The sequence below is a fragment of the Anopheles maculipalpis genome, chromosome 3RL, assembly GCF_943734695.1.
Source record: "Anopheles maculipalpis chromosome 3RL, idAnoMacuDA_375_x, whole genome shotgun sequence".
In the NCBI taxonomy this organism is placed as follows: domain Eukaryota; kingdom Metazoa; phylum Arthropoda; class Insecta; order Diptera; family Culicidae; genus Anopheles; species Anopheles maculipalpis.
This window is the reverse complement of record NC_064872.1, coordinates 51334571-51357163: the sequence shown is the minus strand read 5'-3', so window position 1 is coordinate 51357163 and position 22593 is coordinate 51334571. Positions and strand designations below refer to the sequence as shown.

Genomic DNA, 22593 nt, shown 5'->3' with positions numbered 1-22593 from the left:
GATGTGCGGTGTTATTGGTTGTGCGAACGCTTTAGATGACCGGAACAGTTGGCCAACGTAGATGCGGATGAACGCGCTCGGTGTTTGGCAGGTTCAAACAATCACACAATCGATCATACACTCACTGATGTATCACTAAACCATTGTAGTACGGCGATAAGAGTATCGTCAGTTGTTTTCACATCACACGACGAAATTTTGTTCGTTCCTCCTTTCTTCCTTAGCCCGGTAACGGTAAGGTTCGCGTGCGTTGAAAAAGCTTCGAACAGGGTTTGCGAAGAAGCAAGGATTCGTTCCAAAATTTGGCTACTATCTCTATGGCCTACGATAACTCTTTGGTGACTTTTTACACTACCATTCAGGAGTGTGGTGGTGTGCGTGTATTTTGTGCACGTTTGACGTTTTGCTATCACAATATTTGTTTTGCATTATTTGTTATTAACTATTGTAGTAGTCACGGATGGGATTTTCCAGCGTCCGAGCTTTAACTGTGTTGGCGTCCGATGATCGGTAAAACAGTCGGGGGGGGGGGAAAGATTTGCAATAAATAACTATCAAACGGTATTATCGTAAATACACTGCAGCTGTCGTGAAAGGCCAGGGCAGCCTTTTCGCCAAACCGCTTTCAACGAACAATTGGTTTATCGCTAAATATTTTGTTTCAATTTCGTATCCGTAACCTATGTATGCGGGGTGGGGGCCTTGCGTTGTATAATAATCGTTTAACCAGGCTAAATAGTGCACGACCGTTGGCGTTTCCGTGCCAACCGCCAAACGTTTAATGTTTGTTTTTTTTTTCCCGTACGACTTTCTACCGACAGCAAAATCTTGCAAACATCCCAACGACGGTGGCAAAGAATAGTCTTCGTATGCAGTAAAATTGTAATTTCCGCTCGATTAGCTAATAAATATACACACACATACGCACGTGCACGCACTAACACGACACATAAACAATCACTCTCTTGCTTTGCTCTGCGCAGATGTTCTTCTATAAACGAGAAGATCGAATCACACACGTGCGTTTACCTCACAATATCACAATTATTGCATGTAATCTGGTATCCGGTACGTTGGCTGCTTAGCGCATTTACATTAGCATCGCGCCATTACCGCCTTGTCGATGCGCCTTGCCCAAAACTCGGAGGACGTATGCGGCCACCAGCAAGCGTTTAACGATTAAAACGTGTCGGCACAAAGTGCACTGCCAATCAAAGTTCGTACCGAATCGGTTCGTACAGTGTCCACTAATCACCAAACATCGACTGACAGCTTACGACGCGCCCGCCAAGTTGACACATATATGCGAATCGAATGCTGTAGCCCAACCGTTCCGGACGTCCTGACCTAACCAACCTCAAACCTCGTACTGCCTGCCACGGAGCGAAGTGTTTGGTGTGTTGCTCGCTTCGGAAGGTTCGTTTGTTTGTTATCAGGCGTGAAAAATCATCAGCCCGACCGAGGTTTCGCTCTTTCGCTGCTCGGATGTCTTTGTTGGGCGAAAGCGCTAGCAGTGCTTCCCACGCGCGCCAGATACCCGGCCGTCGCTCGTCTGCGCTCGCTCACCATTGGTACGGTGGCGGTGGCTTTCACCCCGAAAGCACTGTAACAGGCCCTAGCAACACCATCGCGATGCACTGGGCTGGAGACGCAACGATTCCACCCTGCTCGAGGCGGTTTCGAGTCGCACAAATACACACTGATACAACTGGCACCGTTTCGGTGCTGCACCTCGGCAACTCCGGGGACAGTTCGATGTAACACTTCCTTTGGCACACCGCGCTAGTTCCGTGCAGTGTTTTTTTTTCTTTCACTGTGTGTGCTTTTTTTTCCTCCCCTATCGCAGGCAATGGTCCACACTGAACGGCGATATGTTGGCGTAATATAGCTGAGGCACTTCACCGACTTAAAAACCGTCCAAATACGGGCTTTTCTCGAACCTGCTCCTGGTGCCGCTGTGTGTGTCTTCCTTATCTGAAGTAACCGGATCCGGACAAGGCTGGCTAAGCGTTGGACTGGTGTCTGGCTCGCGACCTGGTTGCAAATGCGAACCACTCAACACACACAAAAAACGCAGAACAGGTGATAGGCACCACCAGGCCTGTCAGCAGCAGCAGAAGCAATAGAGCTTTCGCTCGGCTGGTCGCTCGAAACTGACCGAACAGCGAAGATTCGGGTTCGCACTGTCCTATGCTCGTTTCGCTCGCTTGTATTGGTAGCGGCTGGCCAGATACGAATCAATGGAGGCACATGCGCGGTACGGACTATTTTCGCGGTGTTTCGCGGCAGCAGAGCTGTGGCGTGTGAATAGCATTCCAGCACCGTGCCGTGCTGTGCCACTGCTGCGTGTGGCTACACCGTTCCATTGTGTGGGTGTGTTTATGTTGGGAGTTCGGGTACGGACACGTTTTCTGAATGAAACATTCCCGACCCTGGTTGTGCAATATTGATAAGTAAAGCAAACGGAGAATACACCGAAAAGATTACCCATCCAATCAACGGAGGTAAGCAGCACAGCAGAGCCAGCCAGCATCTAGCCCAGCGTCAATGGGTGCCACTGGCTGCTGCGTGTGGTACCGACCGACGAAAAGTCATAGAAAAAGTTAAAACATTTTGCTTGCGGAGTGTTCGAAGGTACGGAGATCAATTTTGGGGCAATTTACTAATGGCAATAGAAAAATCGTTGGCACATTACATCTTTCCAAGAATGTTAGCCAGCCCCGCATCAATGGGAAACAAGGGTATTGGGTAAAGGGCATAAAGTAGGTGCAAAGGCGGTAAAAGTGAAATGGTACAAATTTCCCTACAGACGCATGGTGTTATGAATCACTGAAAAGGGCATTGATTTCTTTGAAACGTGAAAATTTAAACTGTATTTGAACGCCTGTAACACCGAAACAATCGAACTGTGTTGAAAGATATCGTTGCTACTATTTGGATATCGTTTGCCGGTGGAATGGAGGCGCCTGGTACCTCACGTAATGTCACAAGGTGTTGTTGACAAGGTTGTCATTTATTCATTAGTTTTGTTTTGAACCGCAGTGTTTGGTGAATGGCGATATTTTCAGATTGTTAGACGCTTACAATGTGTATGCAACTAGAAGTTTACGTTACAAAGTATGACGAAGTTTGTGTTATTTATTATTTAATCCTGTGTTTGTGTACGTTCCTTCAGTCGAATGTGTTTTGTCAGATTATTATGAATTCTATTTTTTATTTGCTTTACTAAAAGCTTCTATTTGCTTTTTCTGTCAGATATCATACGCTCGAGACGATCATATTGTTTTAAATATAAATATTGCATCAGACAATTCTGGTTGAAATTGAGAAAAACAAAATAGCAAAAATGTGAAAAATAGCTCAAAAAGTTGTAAGAAAATCTAACAGCTTCTTCAGTGTTAATTTTTCGACTTGGGTTGTACATTTTCCCAATCTAGAAACGAAAGCTTTTATTTGAGTTCCAAACCCAACCGCCGACTGAAAGCTTCTAGGGTGAAATATTTCACCATGAAAAGTTTCCATCAGTTTGTTCTAGCCCAGGCACGGTAAGTTCATTTTACTGACGGGCCATTTTGTAGTCATTCTTCCACTTGCAAAAAATCCAATAATATATTTGAAAATGTTTTTGCAGCGATTGGGTATAAGTTTAATAAATTATAGTGAGTGATTAGAACAACCCATCCTTGAAAGAAAACAAATACAAAGAATGGTTTTCACGTTCTACTGCGCTCAACGTTATTGCACGGCAAAAAAGCGTTAATAACCATATCAGCTGTTAAATATATGTTTTAATGTCTTTAAACCGTTCGTCCTAATCTAGTTAAGAAACATAAACTAAGCAGAAAATCGTCCATTACTTGATTCTTCAAAATTCTAAGTCTACAAAACACTAATTCAATTTTAAAACTGTAAATGCAAAATAAGAAAATAAAGCTAATGGGGGAAAAATCTCACCTGGGCACGGACTGCTGCGAGATGGATCTGTTTGGCCCGAACATCGAATTTTTTCATCGAGATATCCTCCTGGATCTCGTTGGCTTTATTGTACAGCTGGCCTTCGATGCCTCTGATCTGTGTACGAACTAAAGCGTCTACAGAATCCTACAGAAACGGATGCAACAATCGGTAACAGAAGAGAAAAAAGAAACAACCATAAATTCAATGGACGTACAGCTACTGGCTACGTTAACCTCAACACACGGCTATTGAGCATATTGGAAAATTGAGCTCGAACAACGGCAACAACCAAAAATTGGAAAACTTTTTAACGACACACGCATTGTACACGCTGATGATACCCAGCAGAACAGGGAACAGAACAGTAAAAGAAATAACGAACCGGATGACACAAGAGCTAGAATTAATTAAGCGAAAGAAAAACACAACAATAACAATCACGAAAACACTCCATGGACAAAGCACAATTGTGCCCGTGTATACGGTGGAATGTTTGACTTCTTTGTCATTCGCTATCAGCACCCGTGGTAGAGTTAAAACAATCCAGCGAATCCTTCACTAGGCGGAATGGCAAACTTGAGGCACATCTGGACTCAGCGAAACATGCAGCAAGCGACAAGAAAAATGGACAGATCTCGTCTACCAACCTGTAGTTGTTTGATTTGAATTTCTAATTCCTGTGACTCTCGTCTCAACGCTTCCAGCGACGGGCGCACTTGGATGGATGCACCTTTGTCTACGACGAGCTCATCCTTGAACACTGGCATCATGGGATCCTGTGAGAACGGGTGCGAGAGAAGCAAAGACGGAGGGGGAATGAATGAAAACAACAACAAAAACAACAACAAAAAAAGCTGCGCGCCAACAACTCGGCCAATCATAATTGTGGGAATTTGGTTTCAATTCCAATTAAATATGGCTGCATCTGGGTTGAGATGGAGCAGAATTTCTGTGGCCTCCCAATTGCTATACCTACCCCACCGTAGTCCGGCATATCCTCCGGTCCTGCTGCTTCGTTGGCTGCATTTGCAGACTGCGGTGGTGCAAATGCTTTTCGCGGAATCCGCTGCATGGTCTGCGGTACCGGAAGTGTGCGGACGAAGTATCCAAGATCGAGTGCCGGTGAAACGTTCTTGCACTGCACGGCTAGCCCATCGTAACGCTTCGCCTGTTCGGCTGCCTGGAAAATTGCAATAACAAAAGCAAGTGTTAGTTGTTTGTTTGACAGAGAGAAGGGGAGCGAGAGAGAGGAATAGAGAGAGAGAGATATAGAGAAAGAAGAGAGAATACAGGGTGGGGTAACAAGAAAGTTGGTAAGCGGCGATGGTGTCACAAAGCAAACTGACACCGCAAGACGTTAGCTGGGCGAAGGTGTCAATGACAACGAAATTCTTAGCTTTTGTTTAAACATTAAGCAAGTCGCATTTCGTTAGATCCTACGGCACTTCTGGTAAAAGGTAGAATTACTCAGGCATCAACGTGGAGTGGAGCACATTTTATGCTTCCTGGAGAGCGTCTTTCCGTTTCAACAGCCAAGATGTTGATGAAAACGGTATTGAATTAGAAGAGACGGAACATCATTAGGTCGTCGTTCTGACACGATTTGACATTGAACTGCTCAAGTTGAAATAATCATTAGGTCACGAAATATAAAACCTCTCCCAAATAGAAGAGGCTTTAATCAATTATGTTTCCAACGTCAAATGGTCCAAATACTGAAGCACATGGTCTTGTTTTTTTCCAAATCGCTCAAAAACTGCGAATTCTTGACGAGGTTCTTTTTAAAGTGCTACGTTACACATTTCTCTACAAGCATACAGTTTTATCTCGCCATGTACACGGGCAGAAAGAAATTGTACACGGTGATAACGACACGACCAGCGTCTTGAGTGCTTTCCCGTAGGCTGAAGGTAATTGGCAAGAGTTTTATCAGGGAATTTAACGACTTCCGAGCGCTTTATCGTTTGGCTGATCGACAAACGATTTTCACACTATATGAAGTTAATGGAATGGCAAATGCTTTCTACTTGTGCCTGCCGGCGAAGACGTTTTGGAAGCGAACACGCTGTGACACCTACGCGGGTTGGTCGGTTGAATGCAGTGGCAGCAGCGAGAATACTCCAAGTACGAGGCTCTCTGGCCGTACTCATCAATCGAAACAAGCGAGTTGACGGTGGTTTCGAACTATCTCTGCCTATCGGTCGTGTTTGAAGCACAACTTTCCCCGGTGACAAATATTGATACTGAAATTTAATTGGATTTTTCACTGCACTTTGCTGCCACTTTCGCGCGCAGCGAGCGTAACAATATAAGTGAAGCGACGAAATTGATGGAGTTATTTCGGCGTAGCGTACATTTCATCTTCACCCGTCCGCGCTCCGTCGGCGTAATAAACTGTTCGGGAATTCAACTTTGGAAACGATTTATTTTCCACCAAACCACTGGCAGGTTCATTAAAGGCGGAAATTGTCTGGTTGGTGCGGAATCAGATCTCGGTTTTTATTTAAATTTTCCCCAGTTCGTCACCGGCAGCGTGCCGTGCCGTGGCAGCAGGTGAATAATACAAATAGAATCCTCATTAACGATGCGATGTTTTTGTTCCGTGGCTCATTAATTACCCAGCGCGCTTTTAACGATCGTTACGATCTCTCCAGCGAAAGGCAACCTTCGGATTCCGGACGGTCTGGAATGAATGCTGCAATCGTCTGGCGTCCATTAAAATCAAACCAGAAACAGAAGCCGGCCGCAAAAACACATTCACCAGATTTATAAAGTATCCTTTTACAACCAACGGAGTCGTTTTTTTTTCGTTCTTTCCTGTAGACTTTGCCGTATCCGTAAATCACGCTGAAAGGGGTGAAAATTAATATTTTATTATCGCGCTACACGCTGGATGGCGTTTTTATGGAGAGTATTTTTTTCCCCCTTTTTTGCTTGCATAGTTGAAGTCCAACATGATTGGAACTCAGGTTAACATCATTTGTGCATAAAACTATGGGTGACTATTTGACACTCTACCCACTTCCTGATGTCCGACACTGGACTTAGCACTTTGCGTTTTATCCAATTTATCAGTATTATCAAGCAACACGACTAATGGATCATCAGCTATTAGTACATCATGACTCGTTCTCCTGCTGGGATCTCTTCACAACACACAGTGTCCGAAGAGTAGTACCGATGCCAACTACATTGGATCTCTGGATTGGAAGTATCAATCGACGAGGAAGTTGGGCAGAAGAAACACCGTCATAAACCAAAGCAGATTCTTGCATATTTGAATAATCCTGTACTTTTGCCGCGAACTTGCCATGAACATCAAAGCACGAATGGGCGCTAAGGTACAGCACGGCTTCGGACGGGGCATTACAATATCTATGCAAAACAGCACGAAGCACAAAATGAGATGAATTGCAGGGTCGTGTTGCAAAGCGCCTCACAAACGCCTAGGGGGTTTTTGTGGATCTTTTATCGTCGGCATTCGTTATGCTTTATTAATGAGTTTTCATTGAGAAAATTGCCCTTAAAAGGACTCGACGCGGTTAATCTGCTTATAGGAGTTCGGAAATGCTAAACGAAAGCCACCAGTGCGTGCTCGAGTGCTGAACTGTTGGAAGCATTGCATGTGAATGAACAATGAGTTTGGAGTGTTTAATTCAATTTCTGAACTGAGGTCGTAAGATGTTGTCTTAATATGTTGGATGGATTAACTTTTAATTAGCTACGCGTGATACCGCAAGGGTTGTGTTTTGAAATGTGATCATACACGTCTATGCCACAATGCCACATTTTTAACATGCTTATGTATCAACATATCTAGAGATGAAAGGAGATACGAGACAATAACGTGATTGGTTTTTTTTTTCAAATTTAATCCAATAAACACAAATCATTTGAATTTTGTGGTAAATAATTTTATAAATATTGCTATTTCTGTTTAGCTTTCAATTATATCATGCAATGCGAGCGCTCTGCCTCTCTTTTTGGTTAAATGACATTATAGGTCATGTCGGCTTTCTAATGGCGTAGGAAGCTTATTGATTCCACATTGTTGGATCGTCAGTTCTCATTACGGAGAAACGGTCCAGATAGGATTTGAGCTCCGGTTCTAACAGGTTGGCTGATAAGTCCCCGGTCTGACACATAGAATGCGCCGCTAGTATTAAGTGCATATTATTTTTATATAGCACCAACCTTCAAATATTTCGTGTCAAAATTTGACGTCTGTATGTCAATTAGTTTGTGAGACAGAGCGTCTTTTGTCAAGCAACTTTTGGTTACTTTACGAAAGAAAAAAGAACGAAGAAGAAAAAAGTGTTGTTCCACCAAGACAACGCACCGTGCCACAAGTCATTGAAAACGATGGCAAAAATTCATGAATTGGGCTTCGAATTGCTTCCCCACCCACCGTATTCTCCAGATCTGGCCCTCAGCGACTTTTTCTTGTTCTCAGACCTCAAAAGGATGCTCGCAGGGAAAAAATTTGGCTGCAATGAAGAGGTGGTCGCCGAAACTGAGGCCTATTTTGAGGCAAAACCGAAGGAGTACTACCAAAATGGTATCAAAAAATTGGAAGGTCGTTATAATCGTTGTATTGCTCTTGAAGGGAACTATGTTGAATAATAAAAACGAATTTTGACAAAAAAATGTGTTTTTCTTTGTTAGACCGGGGACTTATCAGCCAACCTGTTACTAGTGATGGGAGTTTCGATCCAACTCTATTAGGTTCTTTCCGCTCTTTCCATGGAACGATCGAACCTACATGTATGTAGATACAAATAAAATCACAAAATAGGTTTTTTGCATCTGCATTTTCGACGACATGTTAAAAGGTACACTGTAACTGTTTATAGTTTTACTGAAAAATTCTGCTTAAAAATTACGATTAGGAGAACTTGCGCCCTTCAGTTCAATGGCTATTCTTGATCTATGGTATTGTTGCGTAGAAGACAAGACTCGACTGGAAATTACTGTACAATAGACATTTCATCTTCCGTTGAAGTAGGTTCAAAGAAGTCATAGGACGAACACCTACGGAGATGTGCGAGGGATACACCCGACTGAAACGCGATACCAATAGAATTGTACTGAGGATCAATGCGAAGAAAAAAAAAAAATAGCTTGCCTGAGGCTCTGACCGTGATAGAGCCCGACTCGAAAGCAGAGTGTCAGTTACCGGCAACGATCTTGAGGTGGTAGAAGAGTTTTGCTACCTTGGTACGATTGTATCTTTGGACCGCAACGCGCATTCAGGAGAATCGTGCCTACTACGCGCTCCACAAACTCCTGCGATCTAGAAGACCCCAACAACACACGAAATGCACGATTTACCGCATCTTGATACGTCCGGTAGTCCTCTATGGGTACGAGTCCTGGACTATGCTGACAGAGGACGGCAATGCCCCATCAGAAAAGTGCTCGTCAGCGATCCATTCGGCACGAGGCGTAGAGGAGCACAGCGAGCTCGTTGGCTGGGTCAAGTGGAGTCTATCCTGTCGGAGATCGGATGCAGCCGTGGATGGAGGACTGCAGTCCTAGACCGAGTTTCCTGGAAACAGATTGACGACCAGGCCATGTCTACGCAACGTGCTTCACCCTGAACCGGTCAAGAAAAACTAGGTACAAAGAGTCTACTGGGTTCGTTCCGTTCCTTTCTGGAAAGAAATTAGTTCCTTTCCAAAAAATTGAAAATTTTCCATCACTAAGGTAGACTCGGACCGATGTCTACCATTACAAAAAATACAATTCAATTATTACTTTACTATGCAAAATCGGTATGTTGAGGACTGACCGTACTAGCTCACCGAACTGCTATATTGAATTTATAATAAGGAATCATTTGAATTTGTGCTTAACGAATGATCAAAGAACACACCAATAGTTAGCTGTTTCCATGTCACCAAGTCAACAAGTCCCGAACCAGTCCTCAGTATCTGAGGTACTTAAAATTTCTTAAGAATAATTCCCAGGTAAAGTGGTGTTGTTTTTAAAACATAATTGATTGAAATGTTGTCCAATTAGTTTTCAAGGCCGGTATAGACCGGACTGTTGGTATTAACCACAGAAATTGTCGTATGCTTGCGAATGTCATATTCAGACTTATGTCGAACCATTATCCGATGAATGTACATCTTCAACGTATATACATATAACGCCGACTCCAAGGTTTGTAATTGTAGCAACGGATACCATGACATTGACCATTGATCCTCTGGTCATGTGTGGAGTTCGATGTGGCTAGACTCGGACTCTCAGGATGGACTACGAATACGCATACGAATGGATTCTGTTTGACTTCGCCAAAGAGATGGGAATATCCTTTCTCCTCTCCCTTCCCGTAGATTGTACGCACCATCGTCCTATTGTAGCCGATTGTAGTTTGTTATGTTTATTTGTTCTTTTGTTTTTTGTTTGTTGCTGTTTTTTTTTGTTTATAACACGTTCGCAGTGGTGGCGTCGACATGCGCCGGTCGCTATTTCGGCCCCATAATCGATAAAAGTTGGTTTAGGAGATCTGGGGCCGTAACTGGCGACCTTGTCGTTGGCGGAATGTCTGGGTTCGATTCTACAGTAACCTTACAAGATTATTGTGGCTGTCGACTCCTTGCGTTTTGCTGGGATCAGAGTTGCCAGCGACAACATTAGACCACTGAACCAATTGTATTAGGTTTGGACGACGTGTAGTTGTGACTGGCGTCTTTACTGTTGGCGGAATGCGTGAGTTGGAGGCTACTGTAGCTTCACAAAGTTGTAGTGGCTTTCGGACTCGTACGTTCTGACGATGGAGGAGCCGCCAGCCGTAACATGCTAATGCTGGCAACTATATGGTGTGGCAAACACCACAAAGTATCCACAACAAAGGAGGTTTTCTTGGAAGTCAGTTGTTAGTCTCCATGGGGCTCCAAAGAGGCGGTAACTTCTTTGCGGAAATAGAGAGGACAACACCAGAACCATACCTGGCAGCAACAACATTCACAACTGGGCTCACCCGGGATAAGGTGCACTGAAATTGAGGGAAAAGGAAATGTCTACCCTCAAAATAGGATATTTTGACATAAGTCTAATGAATTGTTTAATATAAGATTAAAGCTTAAAGAATATGGCCTGGTCGTCATTGCGAAATAATAAAAAAGAATGTCATATTTAACGAGCCAGTGTTAAGTTATTATTATTGTTTAGTTTAGTTTAGTTTATGTAAAACATAAACGTTTACTGATAAGTTTCTAATAGTTTTCCAGAGCAGGCCAAAATTGATTTCGTATTTTTTGACAGCGTTTGATCGTTCTCTTACTAGAACAAGGCTAGCATTTTCAGATCAGGTCAGAGCCACTGTAATTAAATAAAAAGCAACAAACTGTAAACAAAATTCGGCGTTACTCAACGTTATCCATCCGGAAGCGTCTATGTACCAGCTATGTGTAGTATTAACCTAGCGTAACTCCCACCGTGGGGTTTCGCTTATGTTTTATTAATGAACTTATCCTGCTTCGTTGCTTGTCACCACGCGTATCATCATGTAAGCGTGTGCGAGAAGAGAAATGTTTTGCTTCCGCTTACGTTATTGACACCTAGCGCACACAACAATGGGTGATAAAATATTCACAATCACACATCCCATTTAAGTCGTTGGGACTAGCAGTGCCAGGAAATTGTGGGGAAAATACTTTTCGTAATACCTGCGTTTTGAAACGTGTATGCTACAGGGGCAACGATTGGGTGGCACTTTTTTGTACCATCAATAGCAATCGATTAACAGTGAACCAAAAATAAACTTGATTGAGGAGAGCGAAAAATAAAGTAGCAAAGCTGAGGGTTTCCAGCGTTCACAGCTTATCCAATATTATCGACGGTCTGGCGCCAGCTGACGACAATGTCAAGTCTATTTAGCTTTGGGTTATCTTAAGCTTCCTTCCGGCCACGTGTTGCTTCGTTCGATGGCTGTGTTCAAAAGGCAACGTTTTCCATCAAACGCGAGGAACTTCCAGGAAAAAGGTAGGCTGCAGAAGCACACATCCATGAGACCACTCTAAACGGTACGCATGCAAAGAAGCACACTGCCTTGGGAGAACAACATCTTATCAAAGCGGTGAAACCATAAGCCAGGGGACACGGTCAAACCAGGCAATAACAAAGGAGTAAGGAAGGAAGTGGCAATATAGATTTTGTGATGTCAATTCTATTTCGGTACTACCGGAAGCTATGGGACCGCTCGTAAGCCGTAGGGCCTACGGGTTTGCAAGAGGATCATTCAATTTAAAAAGGGACGACTCGTTACAAGAGGCCACCTCTTAATTGTTGTCGTTGCTGGAGTAACCGAAGCATGCGACGTACGATGCGGCGCATGACACAATCGTAGGATTTCCGACGTGCGTCGGTACTTTGGGGATTCTGCAATTTGGAAAGTCTAATCTCTTTTCCATGAGATGCTTGCTGTCTTCCCGAGGACCTTTGACAGTAGAGAGAAGAAGGTTGGTAGTCTCGGTTGGGTTTGTACCCAGACAGACACGTTACTTAGGACGTCCCAATCGGGATGATTATTTCTTGGCACTGTCACGTTCGTCGTCAAGCGCTCAACACAACACAACACGAATGACGACTGGCGTTGACGATGAGCGCACCGGAAGTTGCCCTGCTCTCTGTTGCCCTATTGTCCCTCAAGAGGACATCCTAGCCGTGCTTCATTCGGGCAAAAAGTAAATAGTGAGTGGCGGCAAACGAACCTCCCCTTCCTTGCTAATGACGTGCGCTGCTCTCGTGTCGCTGCTGTAGGAGGTGCACAGAGGCGAGGGCCCGTTAAAATTATGCCATCCCACCGTATTGCAGGAAAGAGTAATGGCAATTTGTCTGTGGCCCGCAGGTGGCCCGGCTATTATCGGATCCAGCACACCGGTAGTTATGCTTAAAGGTAATTTCCATCTATCAAGGAAGCACCCGTACCCGCGATGGTAGCCCCAGGGAGAGAAAGTTCGGTTTCGGTGCAAAGTGACACGGAACAGTGCAGTGATGTCTTCTTACCTTGGCAGCGATGGCTTCGGCACCCTGCAGCACAGCTTCCGACACGATATTGCACAGGTCGTTGTAGATCTCCTCCAGCTCTTGCATGAGCTGCGGCAGCGTTTCGCAGTGGTACGCCTCGAGCATGGCGTTGGTGGCGTGCAGCTGCTGCACGTACGCATTGTGCGAGTCGATGTACTGCGTCAGCGTGTGCTGGGTCGGGCTTTGACGATGAGCGATGTAGCATTGTTTGTATTCGATTCGGCACTTTGATAGTTTCTCTTCAGTCTTGGAAATGATTGTATCGAACGACTCCCGGTGTGTAAATACTTTCCTACTTTGGACCTTCCGATAGAACGAGCGCTCCAGAAGCGGACGAGCGACCTGTAGGCGAAAAACAATGCAAAAGTGAACGAAATGATAAAAAACACCCATACCCACACAGTGGCGTACACACACACAAAAAAAAGGATAAGTCACGCCACATTGCCACGTTGGCAGAGGGTTGTTTTTTGTTTGCCGTCCATAGGTCAACCAGTCGCAACGCCTGCGTGAAATGGCAGTAAATTAATCCATCTCCTGCAAATTCGAACCCGGAAAATGCCTGTTTGATTGATTACTTCGAAGACGTTTTCATTAACTTCCGTAACTAATCTCCCATAGTACGCAGAAACGAAAACAATAGCCGCACGCAAGCTGCGTATGCTTCGCGTTGTGTGCTGCTGTCGTGTGCGAAGCTACACGCATGATTTATTGACGACCATAAGCGTATGAACGGTCAAACGCCAACAGATGACGCCACGCGTCTGGCCGGAGGTACTCACCTGCCTGGAGAGCGTGCTGGCCACGTCGATCGTTGCCTGCGAGTCCGCTTCGATTTCCTGCAGTAGCGTTTCCCATGCCGTGAACAGGTTCGACTGACAGGCGGGTCTGTCGGGCGGAAGTAAGTCAACGATTGGTGTATATTTAGAAACCCCCGCCGATGCCCACCGAAATTCCCAGTACGTACCGTTCCTTTCGCAGTTCGCTGTTCCGTTTGCGGTAGTTCGAAACCAACACTTGCAGTGCCTCGGCATGCTGCTCGTAGAGCTGCGCCAAGGTCTCGCTGAAATCCGAAACTGCAAAATGTGAACGAAGATACGAATGATTGGAGAGTTAATCAACCGTCAAAGCGCGTGCTGGGTGTGTGATGAGCTTCGAACTGTCTCGTTCCGATGCTATGCTACAGAAATACTCAATTAAAATTTCTGCATTCATTACTGTCTCGATCTGGCTGGCGGCTATTGGCCTACCATATGATGAAAATATCTCGTCCACAGTCAATCGAGCATGGAACATCGACATTCCGTTCGTATTAATCGATAAAGGTTGTATGTTATTTTATGTTTATGAGCATATCTCACTCGCGCATACATATCAGAAAGTAATTGTTTATGTATTGTCAGTTATCAAAAACTGAGCATAACTTCATTATCGTATCAAGATAGCCTTTTCTTCCAGCCAAGTTATTAATCCCTCGAAGAATATTATGTAGCCTAAAGCAATAGTAAAGAACAGAAACTTCTTCAAACTTCTCCTCGGAACTTATCGTGCAACCCATTTTTCGACGCTGCATCGATACAACCCGTGGGAAAGCATGTCGATATTTTTGTTTACGAACCATTAGCGAGTAATGAGGTAATCACATGGCGTTGTGCGGTAGCTACAAGCAACCGGCATTAGCGATCCCAGGTGGTGGTTGAGATGCTTATAATGCACTCCAAGAAAACAATTTCCAAACCTTCCAACGCCGGACGAAGCATGTTGATCACTACCGTAAGTACTTCGTTCTGTGTTTGTTTGTTTGTTTTACGCTTAACCATTAGGATGACTGAATATTTAAATAAAACTATCATGCAAACAAAAGGGAAGGATTCTGACGATCAGGTACGGATTGGCATAAAATGGTGGAATAATCCTTTTAATTGTAACGATTAGATGCGATCGTAATGTGCTGCAAAAGTCCTATGACCCATTTAGAATCGATAAAAGCGGTGTCGAACTGCAATGCATAATAATGGATTGATATTTTCATACTGACATGGTTGAATATTGATTGGTTTGTGAGGTTTTTTTTAGCGACAGTTGCAAGTCATGTGCACAAGACATACTGTCGCTATAACCGCCCCGTTATGCTGGATTTGTGTAGAATTACTTGCTTAAACATGCACGTTCTACTTTTTAGATTGCTTTAAATAAAATTTTCATAACAAGTTTGAATAACTTTTTTGAGATTGATTCCTTCCCGACGAATGTGACTATTTTCAGGTATGTTTTTAATTTTAAAAATAAATTAATCTATAAAAGGATTTAACATATAACTCTCTACTCAGAAAAAGATTAAACTCCACCGCTCCTTTACTCTTGCAAGTTCTTGAGAAGTCTGAAAACAATGTCTTGTGCAGTCGAAGAAATACGGATGCATTTCTTTCGCTTTCAAATTATATCTTGTGTTGCGATTTCCAGAGTATTTGAATTGATTAAATTTTCATTTTCAATATAGAATGAGCTAGTAGTGTTAGTATGACTACGAAAAACCGGCATGAAAACTTATCAGGACGCAAAACAGACATTCCAGGTAAGTCACAATCCAGAAAAGGAAAGTCAAGAAAGCCAAAAATCGCCACCTCCAAATTTTGTAGTGCGAATGAAGAGAACATTCCATATCGTAATAAACGATGTTGGTTCGGAGCAGGTGTTAAAAACTATTGAAACCTCTTCTTTCTATCAGCATCGATTGCTGTACGGTAGTTCGATTGGTGTAGTGGTAATAAAACTTCACTTCTTCTAACAGCAAATATCTCAGCATAGGTAGCCAATCCGGCATCGATCGTTACGCTTACCGTTGAACTGAAAAAAATCCGGTCACCGGTGATGGTGGCAAACCGGTGTCTAAGAATAAATGCTCGTGCATTTGCTGGTTTCTAAAAATATTGACCATGGTAAAGACTATGTGAAGTCTGGATTAACATAACAACAACATATTAAATTTATTTCAATCTGGCCCAAGCGGAAGAAACCATTTTTTCCTCTAGTATGTTTTCCATCGCGCATTGGTAGATTTATTTCTGGCCACAAAAGCTGATCGCCTTGCAACCTTTGACCTTTATCTCATTGCTTCGTTATTGAGGTGTTGTTTCGTTTTTACTTTCGCAGGAAAGTCGGAAGCATTTGTAAGAAATGATATCGCAAACCAAATATTACCAAAATAGCATCCTTCATCAGAGATTGACTGTGCTTTGCAGTTTTGTAATTGAATTGCAAGCTAATTGGCAAATATTCCGGGAGCACTCTTAAGTTCAAGAGGCGGCAAAATACCGCCAAACCAAAAAAAAAAAAAAGAAAAACACGTCGGCATCAAGAAAGACCCCATATCAATAACACGTGTATACAGAATCGGTCTTTGATTCTCGGAAATGTTCATCAAGAGAAATGAGTGCATTAGTACGCAGCTATCAATCTTCATTTCTTTCGGTGCAAGGTTGTGTTTGTGTAGTAGAAAAATAAATCAAAAAAGTAAACCATTTATTTAGCAGTTGGAAGATATTGCGCCGAAGCACATTAATCCAGAAGGAACCGAGAATTATGAATAAAAACGTTGAAAGCGTTCGTGTCAAACTGCTTGAAGTTGTACGACTACTGTACAGACAAAATATGTCAATCAATAAAATAAATGTTATAAACCTTGTAAAGGAGAGTAACATTTGTGGTCTTTGTTTGCTTCTAAATTTTATAACAGCTTCGGAATCCTACAGAACCTGCGTCCTATTTTACTGTGTGTGTTTTCTGGGTTTTATTGAGCTGTTGAGAAAATTTGATTATGTTACTAATATTTAAACTTTCTGCATGGTGAGAATACATTTTAGATTAGTAAAAACATCATTTAAAGGAACGCTTTTGTAATTTTCTTTAAGTAAACTTGGCACAAAGTAGCAACACACAATTACTTCTTAATATGACGATTAAATATTAATCAAATAATCCAAGGTTTTTGGCTGGCTACTGAGAGGAAAATTGTCCTGAGAAAAGAAAAAAACCAACAAGCTTGTATTCTTGTACTGTTTTCTTAGGAATTGATATTTTTGCCCGTGGTCTCATCATCTTCTACACTAAACTGAACATTGTTAGATGCATAAGTTCTACCAAAACTCGCCACCAATCGATATTTGCTGCTTATAAATTCTTAATTCTCATTTCCTTTACGACTGATGGAGAAGGCAATGGATTCGAATGGCACTGAGGAGGCTGCCTGGGAACAGCTTATGTACGGTATGTACGGTAGCCGGAGCTGTAATAAGAACTACCGCATGTAGCAGTAAACAGACAATACCTTCCAAACTTGCTCGGCAATACTTGCCAACTTGCTCTCTATCTCTCTCTCTCCCTCAGTCACTCTGTTCACTCTCTTCGCGTCAACTGGTAGCTGACCGCATATAATCTTTACTTACCTGTTTTGACTAGCTTAAATGTTACACTGTTGTGTGACTTGAGCGCTTCATTTAGGCCGGGGTGGCCCAGATCCTTGAGCACTCCTCCCCCACCGGAGGTGGACATGCTTCCTCCGAGTGCCTGGAACGCGGGGCCCGCACTCGGCGTCGCTCCACGCTTGCTAAATATGTTATGTCGATGGCTTTTTGATGATTCTGCGCGGAGTCAGGTAATGCCCGCGATGCCAGAAGTCACAGAAGCCGGAAGCAGTAGATAACGAAAGGAAGAAAGAGAGAGAGAGAAAGAGAGAAGAAATAGACACAGTTTTATCAATACATCGTGCTCATCGGACGTCCGTTGGTACTAGTGATCTTCCAAAAAAAAAGCCAAAAGGTGCGCTAAAGTTAGAATTCACGCGTAAGGAAGAAAAAAGCAAACGATACGAAGTAAACGAAATCGTTGTGCTGATTAAGCTATTTATTATAATCCCATTTAGCGGCATATTTTTGCATAAAATCTCAATCCAATGCCACACGGCAGCGGCGGACAGGTCCAGTGTCGCCAGCACTCACAATGCGGTAGCACGGCAGCTTGTAGTAGCAGGGCGCATTAGTATTAACGATCTCTCTGACTGACCAGCACACGCTGCCTGGACCGGGGGACTGACCCAACCGGCGGATATCGGTGGTCGAGGTATAAAAAAATAAACAACAACAGCACTCAAACACTCGCAAAACCGGGAGCTATTTATGTTGGAGTAGGACAGGGTGACCGGTCGTAGCTTGTGCTGCTTGACAGTTTATGTTTTGTCATTAAAATCTGGCATCGTCGCACGAGTCCTGTCCGGTCGTGTCAAGTGGATGGGGCGTGTAAATCGGTGGAAAGATGCAAGAGCGGGTGGTTTCAACGAGTTGCAATGAACGACTTGCCATATGACCAATGTTATGCTTCCGGTCGGTCGTGAAACAATGAGTTTGAGTGACAAAACGGGTGCGGATGGCTTCTTTGTGAGAATGCATTGAGGAATCATGCATAAAATAGAATGATGTGGAGATGTGGTCGCTTTGGCTTTCCGCGACAGTCCGACAAGCAGCCGTAACGTTGGGTATCATGAGGTTCTGCGGTATCACATCTCTTCCATCATCTGGTCCAGCTGACATGTTTCGCACTAGATAAAACAGTTAACACAGGCGCACACAAACACAGGCACAGGCATACACACAAACACATACAAAACACACTTAAAACAGACAAACGATGAATGTATGGTTGATCCCGAACGATGTATAAAATGAGCAGGAAGTACGTGGTACGAAGCGAATGATGACGCATTTGACAGCTTTTAGATCCGAAATGGTTGCAGATAATATGTCCAGGGTTAGTTGAGAGCAACTTCGGTGGCGGCAGCATCGGCGATAGCAGAGCACCGTATTGCAGCGAGAGCTGACGCTCTCTGACGGATGAATGGGAGGGGCATGACATGAGACGAGGGACACGGGGGCACGAATGTCTGTGAACTCACTCAGAAATTAGAAAATAGAATAGCAACCACAACTAGTTGGTCAGGGGCACCTGTCGTCACCTTTCTGGGACGTCTCGACGTCGGCGAACTCATGTTCGGCGCTCTTGGAACGTATGCTTAGCGGCGACTTCGGCTTCCGGAAGAAGCCTAACGAGCTGGGCCGCTGGTCGTAGCCGGTACCGATGCCTCCGCTGCCCGATGTCCGAAGACCGGCGTCAGCGTCGGCCAACCCGGGATCGGAGCCGCTCGAGCCGAGCGCATCGAGCGACCGGGGTGTAGGCTTCTCGCGCACCTCAAGCGAGTACACCTGCTCGCCCGATTCGAAGAAGGCGTCGAAGTTGCGCTGCCGCAGATTGTCGCGCGTAAAGACCGGATTCGAAACATGTATGTGCAGATCCTCACGGACGCGTGAGGCGGTCTCGTTCTGCTCGATGGAGGAATGTGGTCGCAGACGGCCCAGCTTGAGCTGCAGCTTCGATTTAGACTTAGCCCCCGCCGCCGGCTCCTTCAGGCCGCCCTTGGGCGACGCAGTACCGGCCGCACCACGCGCGGCACTTAGGGAACCAGCGGCCGCCGTGGCTGGGATGCCGTTTCGAGGGCTAACATCGTCGATGAAGGTGGCCAGCTCGCTGGCGTCTGCTAGGGCGGTACCGGTCGGATCGTCCAATTCGTACGACTCGCCCGATTCCTGGCGTCGACTGGCAGCGATGGACGTAAGCGAGGGGCTTGCTTTCGTAAAATCGTTGGCCTTTTTGACGTTGTTCGTCGAGGTGTTCGCTTTACTAGCGGTGCTTTTGGTGGACGAGGATTTGGATGCGTGTTTGGAGGAGGTGGCGTTGGATGTGGAAGAGGTAGTGACGGTGGTGGTGGTTTTGGAAGTGATGGTGGTGGTGGTGGTGGTGGTGGATGTAGGCCTACTGCCTGTGGGCACAAGAGGCTCCCGCAGGTTGTCCAGAGTTGGTCTGGGCGGTACTCTTGGTACGGCGATTCCGTATGTCAACAATATGAGTTCATCCGCCGGAAATATTACGTACATTCCTGGCCCCGACGGAGCATGGCGAACGATTCCGGTACCGACTGGTGCTTTCCAATGTCCAACGATGATCCAACTCAGAGCCGTTCATACGTTTGCACTTTTCACGAGCACTGTTTTATTTTCGTTTTACTAAATCACGTTCCTATCACACCAGCCCGAAGGCTTTACAGTTCCTGTTCTTGAAATAGTCGGTACGATTTACGAACGCTGCGAACTTATTCGCACGTTCGTGGTGAATGGATTTTGTATATTTTTGCTGAGATATCGCTTTCCTATTGCTCCACTTTACCTCCTCAAAGCTCGCTGTGGGCATTCGTGCTATTACGTCGATTATGGTTGATGTCTAGAAAAGGAGAAAATACACAAGCGATACGTTTAGTAACATCCAATACCTAGCCTATAAGCTCTACATGTGCAAAGCCGGGTCTATTTATTCTCACTATTAAGGCAATTGCCATGTGGGCACAATTGGGAAGCATTAGGTACCGTAGTCTGGATGGAGTTTTAGGACATTGCATTGCGTTCAAGCTCGCAGCCTTGGAATGTAGCATCGGGATCGGCTAATCGTGCCTAATTGATTATCGTTTACCGGCGAAATCGTTGAAGATCATTTCAGGTTTAGCACCACCCTGTAAGGTGTACATTTTTGCTGGATATCCTTTTGAAGTTAAACTTCATAAAAGCAAATCCCATCGCGAGCTCAATAAATTGTTAAATTATTCATTACGTACTTCGAGTCATTCGATTGATCGCCAATGAAATTGATTAGGCACTGGCCCTTGAAATAAAGTGCTTGGGTTGCGGAAGTATGATGGAAATGGGTTTTACAATCACTGCCTTCCCACGTCAGAAATACCTATCCTATTGCAAGGGTACGTTGAGTACACACCGACTCAATGTCGATCCATCAGCACTGTGTGCATTGTTGGTAGTAGAATAGGCATACATTCTCCCGGGTGGGTGTAGCTCGTTTGTTGATCGCTTCCAATTGAATGTATATTGACCCTAATCACGTGATAGTGAGTTCATGGCTCTATTTCTTATCACGATGATTGTATAACGTTTTACGAATCCTGCTTCTGGATCGCTATTATAGCAGGGTGGTGTTGATAGTTTTTCCTCCTATTGTGTAGCATGCTTTGGATCGTAAATAATGCAGACGCAATAACTGATACGTTCCGTTGAGATACGATCGATAAATGAGCACGGTTACACGCGAAGCAAGAAGAGCATTGATTTGTATGTAACATACAAAAGTCAATTAGGGATACGTTTCTGACTTTGTAGAAAGACCGAGCGGAGCAACATGCATTAAATATACTCTAATGATTTGTAATGAGTTGCCGGACCAACTAGGAGGACATCAGCAGGGATAAAGGGGGAAGGTAATTGAAACTCTATGGAAGTTCTTGTAGTAAGGTTTCTTTTCTATCACTTCAAGATGGTAGTTCCGAAAAAAGAAGACAAAATCATATGACACATATTTCCTTCGTCTTAAAACTGATAGAAAAAAAATAAACAAAATTGTAGGGCTACGGCCTACTCAGGGAAGAGATTTCGAATTCCAACTCAGGCTTCGAGACACTGCCGAAGAACGCTCTGAAGTGTCTTACTTCGGCTACCCGTCAAGGACCTTGGTAAGAATTCAGAACAGGGCAGAGTCGGGATACGAAATGATTTGTACTCCAAAAGCCTTTGCTGAAGATTCTTCTCTAGACTCTCTCTCTCTCATTTATTCCATCGATTGCCTAGACGAGCGACCATGAGCCGGCGTGCTCCGTTAGTGATCTATAAATTTTTTGTCACTTAATTCATATAGTACTTCAACGATGGTGATGGTAGTTCCTACTTTTATGCATAGATGGCGTTAGTTTATGTGTTCGTGTAAAGCGGATTGCCTATCTCTTGGCGTGTTAAATATCCAACACAAAATAATACAAACATGGACGGGTCTTGTGAGATGTCCTGAATAATTAAAAAAAAAATTCTTTTTGATGTTGTAGATTAAGAACTCCGTATGTGGAGTTGGAATGATCTTTCCCTTACATTTTTGAATGTGTGACTGGGAGTTGAAGTATTCACACTCAGCACAAGTATTCATGGCGTAAGTAGTCGTGAGTAGTATTTTAGAAATCGTATAGCAATTGTTCTACTTTTTCTTCAGCACTGGAACTTCGACAGGGTCCTGACATTGGCCTACCATTTCAGGGTCCCTTGACTTGATTTTACACTAACCTAGAGTGACAGTGCGGCGTACAGCGCCGATGATCAGGATGGATAAGTAAGTAAGTTAGTTAAACTTTGCTTTGAGTTTATTATTTCATATTTATCTCAGCCTTTTTTTAAAAAATTCTGAAAATCATGACGTATTTAGATTTGGAAAGTTTAAATTTCAAAACAGTGAAATAACACCAACCGTTTATGCAAAATACTCTAAATTGCGAGAAAGGCGATAAAACGTCATAAAATAAATATCTCCCAGCGCAAATTGAGCACAGCATGCAATGGTAAGGGAATTTATCTTGATTTTACCTTTCCTTCATCCATGAGATGCTAACGCTTGGGACGCTTCCCAGTGGTACATAATATTTCCATTAACATGCAAGTGTACGAACGC

At 44.0% G+C, this 22593-nt stretch overlaps 1 protein-coding gene across 1 annotated transcript in view; it reads right to left on the bottom strand.

Moving 5' to 3' along the window:
* The window catches only part of LOC126561320 (uncharacterized), a 46871-nt gene extending 27756 nt beyond the window's left edge, over positions 1 to 19115 (bottom strand). Inside the window, 8 exon segments of the mRNA XM_050217394.1 lie at positions 3955 to 4101; positions 4605 to 4733; positions 4934 to 5137; positions 12973 to 13335; positions 13776 to 13881; positions 13961 to 14069; positions 17439 to 17633; positions 18991 to 19115. Coding sequence (XP_050073351.1) covers positions 3955 to 4101; positions 4605 to 4733; positions 4934 to 5137; positions 12973 to 13335; positions 13776 to 13881; positions 13961 to 14069; positions 17439 to 17633; positions 18991 to 19033 — 1296 coding nt within the window. The 5' untranslated portion in view covers positions 19034 to 19115.
* Between the last annotated feature and the right edge of the window lie 3478 nt (positions 19116 to 22593).